The 14,928-nt window shown below is 42.3% G+C and overlaps 1 protein-coding gene across 1 annotated transcript in view; it reads left to right on the forward strand.

Moving 5' to 3' along the window:
- TAF3 (TAF3 RNA polymerase II, TATA box binding protein (TBP)-associated factor, 140kDa) overlaps positions 1 to 14,714 on the forward strand; it is a gene marked incomplete at its 3' end in the record, with an annotated part of 84,661 nt that extends 69,947 nt beyond the window's left edge. Inside the window, exons 2-3 of the mRNA XM_009075251.1 lie at positions 7,392 to 9,208; positions 14,632 to 14,714. Coding sequence (XP_009073499.1) covers positions 7,392 to 9,208; positions 14,632 to 14,714 — 1,900 coding nt within the window. The remainder of the gene's footprint in view (positions 1 to 7,391; positions 9,209 to 14,631) is intronic.
- Between the last annotated feature and the right edge of the window lie 214 nt (positions 14,715 to 14,928).

Here is a 14,928-nt window from a genome sequence, read left to right on the forward strand (position 1 = left end):
CCTGTGTAATTTGGCTTCAGAAACATTGCATATTCTAAGGAGTATTAGAATGAGATCTGCCACTAGTAAATGTTTAGAAGTGTTATTCTCATGGCATCCAGTATCCTGAAGCAGCAGCACTGAAAGCCAAAGTCTCACATTATACCCTAAGCCAAGATCTGATGGTCAGAGTGATGCTCCACACCTCTCTCCTCTTCTTTCCCACACCCTTGTGTGATTCTGGGGTGGGATTTTTGCCAACTGGACAGACTTTCTCCTTTGTTATATTATTTATATTTCCAACTGAGTTAGCCCATTAAGTCACTTCACTGTGGTGAAGGAGCAAGATGATATAAGAAAGGAGCTGCAGGACTTTGCCTTGTTCTAGCCCAAAAGTTTGAGTAGTGTCATGACAAACCACATTGGTGATTTGAGCTCAGACTAGCAGAGAATATTTCTTATTTTTGCCTCGATTAGTTCCCCTTTCTCCTGCACAAAAGGTTGAACCAGGACAAAAGAAGGGATAGGACTGTTTCTTTTTAAAGCAACAAAGTGATGTAGAACTGCAGCTTTAGTTGTGTTTGTTTCCTGCAAACTATCAGTTACATATTCTCTGGTAATAATAAACAACAGTTTATTGATTTCATACCAAGAAGTGCAGTTGTTCACTAGGGTGGAGGGGTAACAGAATTGGTCTGGAAATTTGTGTGCCCTGAACCAGATTATTGGTATCATCCATATTTTTAGATGTATTTTGTCATTAGGGATAGAAGGTTGTTTTGTTGACTACTTGTAGCTTCTTGGACAGGTTAATAACTACTGTTGGAGTGATTGATAAATATATAAACCAAGTCTTGGTCCTGTTGAACATCTCCAAGTTCAGTCCTGGCTAGTAGTGAGTGTTGAAGGCACCACCAGCCATTTGGAGTAACATTTTCCAGTGTGATTAATGAGTTGAGGTGCTTAACTTCAGGCACCTTTCACATCCTCCTTACAGTGTTACAGTTATATATGCAAAATCACTTGCCACACCTGAAAGCTCTTTTTTTAATGCATTTGTAGTTTGTGCATTTTAGAACATACTGAGAAGACACTGGAATGGATTCCCTGGCATTGTCAGTGGAAAAATTTGAGACACGTGGAAGATGAGCTCCTTGGTGGTGCTCTCTTACCAGCTCTCTTCCCATAGAAAGTATCAACTGGAAAATGTCAAGATCTGGTAATAGGTTGGTTGATACTTATACAGTAAAAGAGAAATCTGTTGTTTCATCACCTGTTTGATAAACAGGTCACATCAGTGATCAGTTTTGTTCATATGGCAGAGAAATTGCAGCTATATCTATATAACATTCACAAATATCTGTATAAAATCCAGTCTTTTAAGCTCCAAATGTATTGCAGGTATCTTAGGGTGTTCATTTTGCATTAGGTTATCAGGATATTGGCCTGTAGGATATCAGGATTGAATTTTGTCCTTCTTCCATTAATTTCCTTTATGGACTACAAGCACACTTTCTGTTTGTTTTGGGAAAAGGCCATTGTTATTACAAGTTAAAGAGATAAAACCTATCATGGCATAAGAAAAAAAACCCTTCACTTCTAACAGAAAGCAAAAGTCTCTGCTTATTGGGGTATGATAGGGATGTAAGCTCTTGGCTTAATGACTTCAGATTTTCAAAAAATTATCTTTGGCTTCATCTCATGCATTAACTAGACAATAGGAAAATTATTCTGAAAGTCTGTAGGAAGTTTTTTTGTGGGTTTGGGGGTTTTTTAAGAGAAGTTTCATATGTTGGGTGGGAACGATCCCTTCCTTCCTTCGTCTGAGTGGCTGTGTGTAAAATCCATGTGGTCCTAAGGAGCACATGCTTGGAAAGAAAGATGGGTCGAAGATTGCAGTGCAGGCATTGCCACATTATTTCCTTTCCTGAGTCCTAATTTTCTTCAAAATCCCTGATACTTCCAATTTCCACACTTAGGTACTTGGTACAGTGCAAAGGAGCAGAGAGACCTGATAGGAACAGAACTATGTGTGAAAGAAGTCTGTGATCTACTGATAGAACTTTATGTGGCCATTTTGCATTCTGTTAGAAAACAAAATGTTCAAATTCTGTTTAAAAAGAAAAGAGTTATGGAAGAAATTTAATTGCTGAGAATAGACATGTATGAGTTGCATGGAAACATCTACTCGTTGAGGTTTGTATCCTTAATGGGTTTGCTCTGATAGCTCAGACTTGTTTGTCTGCCATACTACAGTTAATATCAAATACCAGATGCCAAAATCTTGCATTATTATAATGACAGGAGGTGGTTTCCACAGGGACTGTTACCTCCCAGAGCTCTGTGCATTTCAGCATTTGTAGCATTGGAGGTAAGAGCTGCTGTGACTAAAATCAAATTATTCTTTCTTCAGCAAGTGGTGTCCAGCTTGAGGCCAGTGTGTCCCACTGCTTCATCTTGTACCTACAAAATACTGGTTTTTCCTTAAATCTCCATGTCTTATCCAGATGGTTTTATACTATCTCCACCCTGTGACACAGGGAAATAGGAATCCGGTTTCCAAGAAGCAGAACTTTGCTTAAATTCAATATCAGCCAACTGACAGGGTAAGTCTTTGGCAGGGCCAAGAGCTGAGCAGAGATGTTGTCTGTTCCCATCTGTGCCACGTTCTCTAGGACATCATCTCACTCTAAGTGCTTATGGTGCTCTCTGTAGCTACCAAGTAAAAAGTCTAATAATGACCAAGGTGATGATATATATCTTAGATATATATAAAACATAGGTTTTCTTGCTTGAAGAATGCCCATACATAGGTGCCTTTCTCATCAGTCAGACGAGTTGTGCTTCTCTTTTTCCTGCCCTCGCTGTCATCTGACCTGTTGTTGTAAGAGCAGTGTGTGCTGCCTCCTCTAACAAGGCAGCCAGGAGAGCATGTGTGGGTGATTGCACTTCTTTTTGTGCCATAAAGGCAGAGTTTCTGTTCCTTTGTACCCTTGTGTCAGTTTTAGGGACAAATAGTCCCTCGATGATGGTGAACTTGGAAGTTCGTTACTGAAGTGTTGAGTATTTCTGTCCTGAAACTGAGCTGTGGCCAAATTAAGCAGGTATATATTCAATAACCCTTTGGTTTTGGGGTCCCTGCTGTGCTACAGGAACATGATGTACCAAGAAATAGAGTTTGAGCTTCTTTAGTGGTTTTTCCTTAAACAAGGTGCAGCAGTTTCAGTTTCTTGCCTGAACTGTTCAGCTTAAGAAATTTTCCAGCATTTGAAGTGGTGACAGATCCCCACGGTTTGCATTTGGGATTCTAATGCTCTCTGTCCAGAAATCCTGAGGAGATACGTATTTCTCAAGTTCAGCTTTTACAGCACCTCTGTGAGAGGAAATTATCATGGTCTGTCAGATGGGAAGGCAGCAGGATGGAGTGTGACCTGCCCCAAATCACACTGCAAACCCGTGGCAAGAGAGGAGTGGATTCCTTTCTCCCTTCACTCCAAAATCATCCTTCCATGAAAGTGAACTTCTTACGTAGACACAGGCAATGTTACCTATAGAACTGGAGAATCATTAAGGTTGGAAAAGACCTCTAAGATCACAGAGTGCAACCATTAACCTCACACTGCCAAATCCACCACTAAACCATGTCCGCAAGTGTCACATCTAGGAACAGTGATTCCACCACTTCCTTGGCACATCCTAATATTCTCAAGTGAAAAATGCTGTCTTAATTTCTCATAAGCAGTAGCTCTCAGCATGTGTATTTCAGTGATGGACAAACTCAGCCCCACGATGGCTGAACTCATCCCTTCTGTAACCCGTGCGTGGTCTGAACCTGGGCCCTGCACATGGGGCTGGCTGACATCATAAACAATTGCTGCTATAGCTTTAGTAATGTGAGCATTAATATTGATCCAGCACTGACTTCTCTAACAACCCCAAAAAAAAATGTATCTGTTATCTTGAGAAACCTCCCAAACAGCTCCAGTCTGCTTTCATTACAGCAGAGAGTTATGAGGGCAGATGGCCGAGGTGATATCCATTTGACCTAGAGATGCTAACTCGGGTTGGATCATTAATAAGGTGGCCAGAGATAGGGAGAAATGGCAGTAAAGAGAGTTAAAAAGCAATCCTGTGCACAAAGGATTGTGTGGGGAGAAGTGCTGGGGAGGGAATGAGATGGACAAAGGTGAGAAAGTGGCTGCGCAGCTTTAAATGCTCATGGCCAAGTCAGGCAGATTACACTTAAAAGCTGATGTTTTCCCATCTTTGGTTCCTGCTCTGGTGTGAATCCTTCAGGAGGAAAGAGAGCCCAAGGTCTTGAACCCAAGATAGAAATTTCACTTTCTCTAATTAAACCTCCCCCCCCCAAAAAAAAAAAGTGCTTCATTGTTTTCTGCCACAGCTGTGGTGGCTCAGGTTTGAAAGCTGCTGCCTGGCAGCAAACCAGTCCTTGCTGAGGATCAGACCATGGCCTCGTTCCAAGAGAAATTTGGATTTCATTTGACCACGATAGGATTCCAGATTGTCATCTGAGCATGTCTGAAAAGTGGTGAATGTGTGTCAGTAGTTAAGTGCTCGTGAACTTCCTTAGTCCCTGGATTGTTCAGGACTGACCCAGGCAATATTTTCCAGATGTTTTGGGGAATCCAAGTCCATATAAAAGGGATGGTAATGCTTCTGCTTCCTTACTAAGTTGTCTTTGTGGCTTGCAGGAATGTGCATGAAAGCTGGAGCCAAGACACCCCGATTTCTACTCTCACCTCTACAAACTGCACTTTAACCTTTCCTGCCCTTCCCTGGCACCTCCACACAAGATCACAGAAACTTCGTGGGCCTGCTGCAAACTTTGCTTGGCCTTATTAAAAAAAAAATAAGCATCGCTCTGTTCTTTTTTTTATTGTACAAAACTCCAGTCCCTGTTCTCCAAACCTCCTCTGAAATTGTTTTTTCGCCTTTGATCCAGCAGCTGCTGGTGTTCTGTGACCCTGAGTAGGTAAAATATGAGAAGCACCTTGGGATGGGAAGGAGTTATAAAAATATGAAATATTGCAGTGCCCTTCCGTGAGACAGGGTGTAACAGAGGGGCTGTTTAAATGGACACCAGGCAGAAACCTTTAGCAAATAAATGTTCTAGGAAATGTAATTTTTTTACTGTTGGTTGCAGTAGTTTCTTTTTCCACTTTATTGACTCTTTTTATCCCTGTGTTTCTTGTATTAAAATGGTTTATGTTGCTATCTCTAAAGTCTGCATGATCAAACCCTATCTCTGCTAATGTTTGAATTTGGCTACACTTTTCATCTTGTAGCCAAGGCAGAAGCTTTCTCTAAATCCTGATTTTAAAGTGGGGTTTTTTATCACCTTTAAATGAAAACAAATTCAGTGGTGGACTAGGTGGAATGAGCTTGGGAGGGAATTGCTCGGTAGCAACATCTGATGAATGCTGATTCTTCATCCCCAAAACAGGACTGAGCAGGTGAAAGCAGCTGATTTCTACAGCAGCTTAAACAGAGACTGAAATGACTTCCATGATGGGGAAGCAGATTTTTTTTCCCCCCATAGCAGGTGCAGGCTCGGTCCACAGTGATTTCTCAGTTATACTCTAACTTTGCAGTTTAAAAAATTCCATGTCAGTGCCCAGCCAGGCAAATCCTAACTCCCTAGCATTGCTGTTTTTCACGGAAGGCTAAGACTTTATCCTCAGGCAAAGTCTCCTCTCTGGGCTGGCTGCTGTAAATCCTCTGGGCCCTGGTGAAAGCCAGACTTGCTAGCTCATTTTACTTAATTTGTGATGCTGGCAAGATTTGTGCTGCAGCCCAGGGCTCTTGACTCAACTCTCCTAAATCAGAGCATTGACACATTACAGTAGAGAAACACCAGCACAGAAAACCTGAAAATAAACTCCCTTGAAAAGAGATATTTCAGAAAGATGCTTTAAATGGTGTTAGTGGAGTGTTTCAAGTTTCTCAGTGTTCGCTTCTCTCATACCACCTGCTCATTAAGAAGTTGGGTTTTAGCCACTGTCCTAATAAAGGTTTTTTTGCTACATATTCCATATGAGAATCTTAGTGCATTTGATATCTTTGCACAGAAACCCTGCTAGACCAAATGGCATGAGTTTTTGCAGGTGGGTAAGCAGAGACATGAGGTGAAGTGAAGGGAGGTTGTCTGTGCAGGAATGTTAACCAGCATAGGTGTAATGATGTAATTACAGCAAATATAAATGTGTCGGGTTAACACCAGTGTAGACATTCTTATTCCGGACTAAGAATCCTTTTTCCTGCTTGGATAATTCCATTTTGAAAGTGGGGAAGTGTATCCAAGAGGATAAAGTGCTTGGCTGTGGTTGGCGAGATCAGAGGTTCTCTTCTTAAACCTGCTTTGGATTTGCTGGGAGATCTCCAGTGAATTTTCTCCTCTCTGCACCAGAATGTCACGTGTAGGTCTGAGGATGGTGTTATGTGTAGGGCAAAAAAAAGAATTGCTATTAAACAAAGATCCAGAGCAATCACACAGGTGGTGTCCACACTGGCTTGGAACAGTTGGTGCCTGATGTCCACACTGTGCAGGTTTCAAGTTCATCTTATTTTCAGATGTTTGTTGGTCTCACAGCCTGAACAGCCACTTGCTTTGGCCATGCGAGGTGTGTTCCTCTTTGATTTTGGTTTCAGTGCAGCAGGCAGGCAGTACATGCACTCCAGGATGATTCCATGATGCAAACAAAACAACAGTAAGGGGAATGATGAGGAAATCCATTTCAAAGGCATGTTCCTGATCCAAATAGACACACACACACCATGCTGGGGTGTTCCCATACAGTCATAACAGATAACGTCCCTGTAAAGCAGCTCTTAAGATGGTATCAGAGACAGAGCCTGGCAGGTTGAATGGGGCTTAGTCCTCTGCTGTAACCTTCAGACTCTGCTGCTTCAGGAAAAACAAGCCAGGTTTAGAAGACATTATCCTAGTAGTTAATCTGCAGTCAAAATTGTGGGATATATAGGCAAGACAGCCAATTCCAGTTAATTATACTTCAATGTATGCTTTGCAGTCCTCTGTGTTACAGCAGAACAATGCCTCACCCTCTCTCCATTCATTTAAAAATGGATGAAGGAGTAATTGTGATGGTTCTGAGTAGAACTGACACTTTGGACCTGTTCCACAAGCTCTGCCACCGTTTCTGAGCTCTGCCTTCATATCCTTTGCTCATGAGTTTGACCTTACATTGTGATTGTGGCTGATGTGAGGCAGGAGATGCCACATGTTCCTTCCAAGCAGACCAATAAGAAGCTCTTAGGTGGCCAGTTATCTCTTACAGGCTGAGATGCATGTGAACATTTGCACTGAGGCTTGTTTGCTTCTGTAAAACGCATTTTAATTATCCTAATGGTTTTTCCAATGTTCTTTGTTGCAGAAGAGGAAGAGGAACAGGTGCCTACCGATGGAGGTACATCTGCAGAGGCCATGCAAGTCCCACTGGAAGAAGAAGGAGATATGGAAGAGGATGAGGCAATTAATGATGAGAACTACTTGAGCAAGAGACCATTAGAAAGTCCTGATGCCGAGGAATTCCCACCTGTGAAACGGCCTAAGCTAGCTATTTCCAAAGGGGACACCTTGGATGGAGCTTTGGAACCACGTGAGCCTCTTAGCTCAATAAATACACAAAAAGTACCACCAATGCTTTCTCCAGTTCATGTTCAGGACAGTACAGACTTAGCCCCTCCTTCCCCAGAGCCACCAATGTTGGCTCCCATTGCAAAACCGCAAGTGCCAACCCCCAAAACGTTAGAGGCAAAGCCGTTTGTGCCCAAAACAAAGTCCAAAACAAGTTCTCCAGGACAGAAGACAAAATCACCTAAAGCTACACCCTCACCGGTGGTAACTGGAAGTCCCATACGTTCACCAAAACCTGGATCCAAAGAAAAAAAGTCTCCAGGTCGCGCCAAGAGCCCAAAAAGCCCTAAAAGTCCAAAGGTTCCTGCTCACATCCCACAGCCACCTGTCAAACCTGAAACACCAAGTAGAACCCCTCTGGCTGCCTTAAGTGACAAGATAGGAAAGGAAAACATTCAAGTAAAGCAAGGACAGACACCACCTGAGCCTGCCCCCAAGCCAAATATTGACAACCAGGTGAAGAAAGCACCAGTAATGGACAAGACCATTGATGATTCCATCGATGCTGTGATCGCTCGTGCGTGCGCAGAACGAGAACCAGATCCCTTTGAGTTTTCTTCTGGTTCTGAATCAGAAGGGGAGATTTTTACCAGTCCTAAAAGACTTTCTATTTCAGAGACTACAACTCCTAAACCTTCTGTTTCTGCCAATAATGCAAATAAGGCAGGAACAACTCCAGTACCTGCCTCAGGTGGGACTTCAAGTTCAGACATTTCATGGACAATGGATGACTCAATTGATGAGGTCATTCGTAAGGCAAACATGGGGACACCTTCTAATCCACCTACCAACTTCACTTACTTCTCTTCTCCTTCCGCTTCACCGCCAACTCCAGAACCTCTTCTCAAAGTCTATGAGGAGAAAACCAAGTCAGCTTCATCGATAGAAGTGAAAAAGAAATTGAAAAAGGAACTGAAAACAAAACTGAAGAAGAAAGAAAAGCAAAAAGAAAAGGATAAAGAGAAGAACAAGGAGAAAAATAAGGAGAAGGAAAAGAACAAGGAGAAGGATAAAGACAAGGAAGGAAACAAGGAAGCAAAGTTTCAGTGGAAGGAACTACTCAAAGAGGATGATCATGATCCCTATAAATTCAAACTAAAGGACTTTGAGGATGCTGACACAAAAGTAAAGTTGAAAGATGGCAATACCAAAAAAGAGAGAGAAAAACATAAAGATAAAAAGAAAGAGAAAGAGAAAGGCAAAAAAGACAAGGATAAAAAAGACAAAGAGAAACTCAAAGATAAGGGTAAGGAAGATAAGATAAAGGTGCCATCAGCACCTCTTGTGTTGCCTCCCAAAGAAATGTCCGTGCCCTTGTTCAGCACACCATCTGCCATGAGGCTTCCCAGCATGTTACCTTCCTTGTCTCCAATGCTACCTGAAAAACTGTTTGAGGACAAAGAGAAACCAAAAGAGAAGAAGAAAGACAAAAAAGAGAAGAAGAAAAAGAAAGAAAGGGAGAAGGACAAAGAAAAGGAGAAGAAGGAGAAGGAAAAGGAGAGGAAAGAAAGAGAAAAGAAAGAGAAAGAAAAGGAGAAGCACAAACACGAAAAGGTAAGCTGGTTGGATGATCTGAGGTGGCACACTTGCGTGAAAAATCCACATGGGTCCCTGTGTTTGCTGCCGAGTGTTGTCTCCGAGCTTTGACAAGTGTGATTACAGGTTCAGTGGTTTTTAAAAACAACAGCTCCAAGGAAAATCTCTGCCAAGAGTTTCAGGGATTGTCCCACCTCTTTGGAAAACAAAGCAGTGAGATTTCAATTCTGTGAATATGAAATGTGAGATTGTCCTTCTGGTTTTCCTCAACTCCCTTTTTATCTGGAAAAGGTGTGGCTCAGGCTCAACAGCAGCACAAAGGGATGTGGTGTGGCAATGCACAGATTTTGTTCTGGGGGGTCCCACTAGTAGCACCAACAACCCTATGCCTTTCACATAAACTTTGAATTTCATTTCTGAAAGTCTGCTGTGTCAGAGGCTGTAGAAGCCTGGAAATTCCCAGGTGGACAGAAATGAGGAGCAGACTGCCTGCAAATAAACACGTTCCCCACTTATCTCAGATGCTCAGAAGAGCTGCTGAATCTTCTCTTAGCAAGTCTGCCCCCTTGTTGCTCCAATTTGTTTGAAGTAAGGAAATTATTTTCAAGTGATGGTCTAAATGTTCAAATGTCACCTTTTGTTTCGAGTCTCACACTTGAGAGAGAGCAGGGGAGAGCTAATTTTCAAGGGGTTTGAGCTCCTTCCACTCCTGTAACTCTTACTGATTTACATCAGCCAAAGATAATTTCTTCTTTCCAATATCACCTAATCTTGAGAATATATTTAATATTTAAGAAATTAAACCAGCATATTTGCATGTTATCAGATTTGAAATCCCATTAGGAGCAGCTCCCCTAATTCAGGATTTGCTCTAATTTTTTGTCACTTCACCTTATAATACGCATTAAATTGTTCATATTGAAAAGAAAGAAGAAAAGAAAGAGATTGTCTTCATTTGCGATAACCTTGGATACAGGATTTCCTAAATCTCCATCCTTAGCATTAGGAAACACTGTGTAAGTTCTGGTTTTACCAAGATGCTCTTTACATCCTGGTTTGAGTGTAATACTCTGTTAGTACAAGCTCAGATTTGGGACATTCCTCACTCTCCTTTTTTGCCACTGTTGTGTTACCTGCTGGACTTGAAACAAAGTGCTGATAGCAATATTTGATATATTTTTTAAGCTGACCAATGGTTCTTCTCTGTGGAGTCTGGTGAACTAATATTGTCTGCTGTGGGTGAGTTGGTGATCAACAGGGTGGTGACCCATTTGTCCATGAGAATCTAATGTCTGGTTTTAGACTGCAGCAACACTTCCACAGATTCCCCATTTTTTCTGTCTGCCCCTCATGCCTGAGCTGTTCTGTCACTGTTTCATTGAGAATTTCTGCAGAGATTCCTTTCCAAGTTACATATGGGTGTGTATGAAATGGAGCAAATGAGTTGCTTGTTTTCCATACGTTCAGTTTTGCATTTCATAAAATCATAGAATCAACTAGGTTGGAAAAGACCTCCAGGATCACCGAGTTCAACCCTACTGTAGTCACTAGACCATGGCACTAAGTGCCCCATCCAGTCTCATCCTGAAAACCTCCAGGGATGGTGAATCCACCACCTCCCTGGGCAGCACATTGCAATGCCTCATCACCCTCTCCATAAAAAAGCCATTCCTAATATCCAGCCTAACCCTCCCCTGGCACAGCTTGAGTCTGTGCCCTCTTGTCCTGCTGCTGGTTGCCTGGGAGAAGAGACCAACCCCCACCTGACTCCAACCTCCTGTCAGGGAGTTGCAGAGAGTGATAAGGTCTCCCCTGAGCCTCCTCGTCTCCAGGCTGAACACCCTCAGCTCCCTCAGCCTCTCCTGAATTCTTCTGCAATTCTACCCAGTTTGTTTTAGAGTGCTAGAACAGCTCCACAAACAAATACAAACTGGTAAAGCTTTGGTATAGACTGAACATACACCTATATATGTATTCGGAAAAGGAGTCCAACAGTAATAAAACTTGGCCAAATTAAATTGACAAAGCTACCCATTACCCTGGCAAAAAAGTTCCTGTCAAAAGATAAACTTTAAAGCCAGAATGCATGAAAGAGTCCCCAGATAGAATTAAAATTTAAACTGATTCTTGAGAGATAAGCTTTTTTTAAATCCATCTCTTTGCTGCAAGTCAGGATTTTAAAAATAAATTTCCCCTTTAAATCTCTTGAGCGATTTTCATTTTTTGCAAGGCCGCACTGCTGGTGTCCTGGAAAAATGGAGAGTTAGAGCTTTATCAGTTGGTGCCCTGAGGTATGTGGCAAAGAAGCTAAATCCTTGAAGATTAGCAAAAAAAATGCAGCACATGGCAATAAGGGGCTTATATGACTACTAGTATTAGTTCAGGTGAAAGAAGTATTGCTTATACATAAAACTGGACAAATCCACTGACAATGTATTTTTAGTTAGCTACAAAGGAGTCTTATATTGCTGGACTTTACCTCTTTGGTGATTTGGGAAGCTTAGTAATCCACTGTAAATGCTCTTCTGCTGGCCCCAATTCCCAGTATTACTCCAGAATGCTGCTCTTTCTTTTTAACCCCTAAAAGTACATGTTTCCTTAATTTAGCTTTTGGATCACACAATGACTTATTTAGGGAGCAGTTGTGCTCTGAGAGCAAATGATCAAGTTACAGCTTGGATGTTTAATCTTCTGTGGTGTGTCTGCTTTGGAGGCATGAGCACAACCTGGAGCATCAGTTTTGGGCTCACTGCAGTTTCAGCTCGTGATGTCCAGTAGGAAATCTATTTCTATGCTTCTAATAAATCTACTTCAATCAGATTCCCATTTCTAATATTGCTGTGCTTAAACAAGACAGTGACTCAGTTGTAATATTCCCAATTTTGAATGTCGCTGTTACCTGAGTGATCATCTCATCCTGTTAGGGAATTGAAGCTTTTCAGCAAGTTTTTTCCTGGAATTTTGCCCCAAGGTGTTGAAAGGCAGAGAACAGCAAACAGAACTCTGCATAAATGGCAGAAAACAAGTTGAAGGCTTCATGCTGGGAGTGTTCAGTGGTGGCAACGAGGAGGAGAAACTTTGACACAGGACTTGCTGCAGCTCCCTGCTCTGCAGTAGTGCTGGGTGCTGCCCTCTGAGCCAGAAAACCAGACAGTGGCACTGCCTTGCATGTTCTACTGAGTTAAAAACAAACAGTTGAAGCAGTTACACCCCACTTCTACTACAGAGATTACTGGGCGTGCTGCAGGAGTGACTGAGCAGCTCACGGAGAAGCTGCTGACCCAGTTTCAGCTAACCTTAATACAGTGAGCTGGAAACTAAAGTAGTTGAGGAACTGCTTGGTGAGAAATGGAGACATCCTTGCATCAGGGCAGGGCTTGCCAGAGCTGCCCCAAAGTAAACTGCCCTTGCCACTGAATCAAAATCCTGTCATCAATGAGAAAACTAAGCTATGCAGGTTGTAACTATGGATGCTCCTTCATTTTCTCTCTGCTCTTGTCATGCAAACCCTACACACAAACCTACACTGTAGAAAGTGCTTCTTCTCCTCTCAATCCTAAGATTAGGATTGTGAGGAACCCTGATTTCCTCTTCCAGCAGACTGCAACGTTGATATCCGAGCATAAAAAAGTGGTTTACGTGTTTTTCTTCTGCCACATGAGCCCACACCACTTTATTTAGACAAATAATAGTACCAAGGACCTTTATAGATTCTGTGAGTATCTCCCCATGCTGTGTGGTGGAAGCTAAAGCAGCAGTGCCTGTCCTAGGAAGTTTTGTATTCAAAACAGGCACTACAGGAGGAGGAGAAATCTGCAGGAAAAGAGGTAAGCTAGTCAAAGCAAAGCCATGTGGTGGATTCGCCATCCCTGGAGGTTTTCAAGCTGAGACTGGATGTGGCACTTAGTGCCATGGTCTAGTGACCACGGTAGGGTTGGACTTGATGATCTTGGAGGTCTTTTCCAACCTGGTTGATTCTGTGATTCTATGTGCCTGAGCCTCCAGGAGCCAGTTCAGTTCCATGGCTCTATGCAGTGGATGGTGCTACAGGTTAAGATGCTGGGAAAGCAGAGAAGAGACTCACCTGTGGAAGGTGACAATGGAATTGTTGCAGGCATTAGAAGCTTCAGAGGAAAAAATCTCTTGCAGCACTCCAGGGGAATGACGTAACACAAAATTTGTGCTACACAAACAAAAGAGGAGAGAGAGGCCTGTGAGATCAGCTAATACACATCCACGGAGAGCTGTATTGAAAGGCACAGTTAACTCTGTCAAAGCAGGAATACTGCTCAGGCTGCAGCCCTTGTGTCTCCTGGGGAGCAGCTCCAATTCCTCGGCCAAGGTGCATGGCACGGGACTTTGTCATTACCTTTCTCAATGTAAGTCCCAGATGAGCCCTCCCACTCTGGCCTGCTGTCTCCCACACTGCTTTCTGTGCCTCAAATTGATTGTTTGCCCTCCCTTTCTTTATGAAAGCTTTATGAAACCAGACATGTGCTCAGGTTTCCTTTTAGTGTATGCATACTAGTTTTGTGTCTTAAGTTCCTGCTCCAGATTCAACTAAGTGGTTATTTTATTAAATATGATGATGCACATGCTCAAAATGAGATCAGTCTCCATCTCTTTTTATACATACATATATATAAAATGTATAGACACTTGTCATATATGGATTTAAGTTGAGCAACATATGCATGGAGAATCATTTCAGTGTCATCTCTAACTGATCGTTCTGTACAGGTTGTGCAAGGCTCAATAGGAGTTAGTAATTTTGGCACTCTGATTCCAAGAGTTCAAGGGCATATTCAAGTGGCCTAAACTCCACCAGATACTGAGGTTGGAAACTTAGGCTGTTTGAAAAATAGTCATTAAAAACCTCAGCCTAATTGCCTTAAAATGCAGTGGTTGTTATGCCTGTGTGGATAAGCACTTTCATCAAGTATTCAGTGTTGGTGCTTGGGGTTTAGTTGCTTCCTCTGTGTCTCCTTTTGATTTGAGAGGGTCACAGTACATTTATGTGGCAAACCTGGGAAATAATTGAATTTAAATCTCAGGAAAAAATGTGCAAACACCTATCAAGTTTGAGTACTAAGGTCAAAGCATTTCGTGTCACTGTTTAGAAACACACTGGGGGTTTTTGTGTCTCTGGAAAAGTACTAAAGCAGGAAGACTTGTTAGCAAAATGTATGAGCAAAATTTCAAGTTGATTTTTTTTAGTTTAGAATTCCTCTTTGGGATTTGCTCTGTCTGGGAGCTCCCAACAAACTCAGACCATCAATGCCGCAGCACAAAGCGTGAGAGAGCAGTGATCAGTCTGTCAAAGTTTTGCCTCATTAACTGATGTGCTCTGTTTGGTTAACTCCATCAGTGCATTCATGTAATTAATATATTTTGGGAGTCTACTTGCAGCCTTTGATTGATGATTGTGTTCCCTTGAGCAGATAAAGGTGGAACCAGTTGTTCCAGCTCCATCACCGGTTATTCCTCGGCTGACACTGAGAGTGGGTGCAGGCCAAGACAAGATGTAAGTACAAAGAAATCCATCTGTGAGGTGCATGCTTACCACAGTTCATCCTCTGTCACCTGTGGGAGCTCTTCTTTTCAGTGGGAAATGCTTTAAAACTGGTCGAAAATTATATTTATGCAGCTATGACATCTTTTGACCATTCAGTCTCCAACTGAGACCCATCATCTTCCAGCCATGCTACTGTTTCCCACTCCATGCTTTTCTAGAGCAT

The sequence above is a fragment of the Acanthisitta chloris genome, unplaced genomic scaffold (assembly GCF_000695815.1).
Source record: "Acanthisitta chloris isolate BGI_N310 unplaced genomic scaffold, ASM69581v1 scaffold6675, whole genome shotgun sequence".
Taxonomy (NCBI): Eukaryota; Metazoa; Chordata; class Aves; order Passeriformes; family Acanthisittidae; genus Acanthisitta; species Acanthisitta chloris.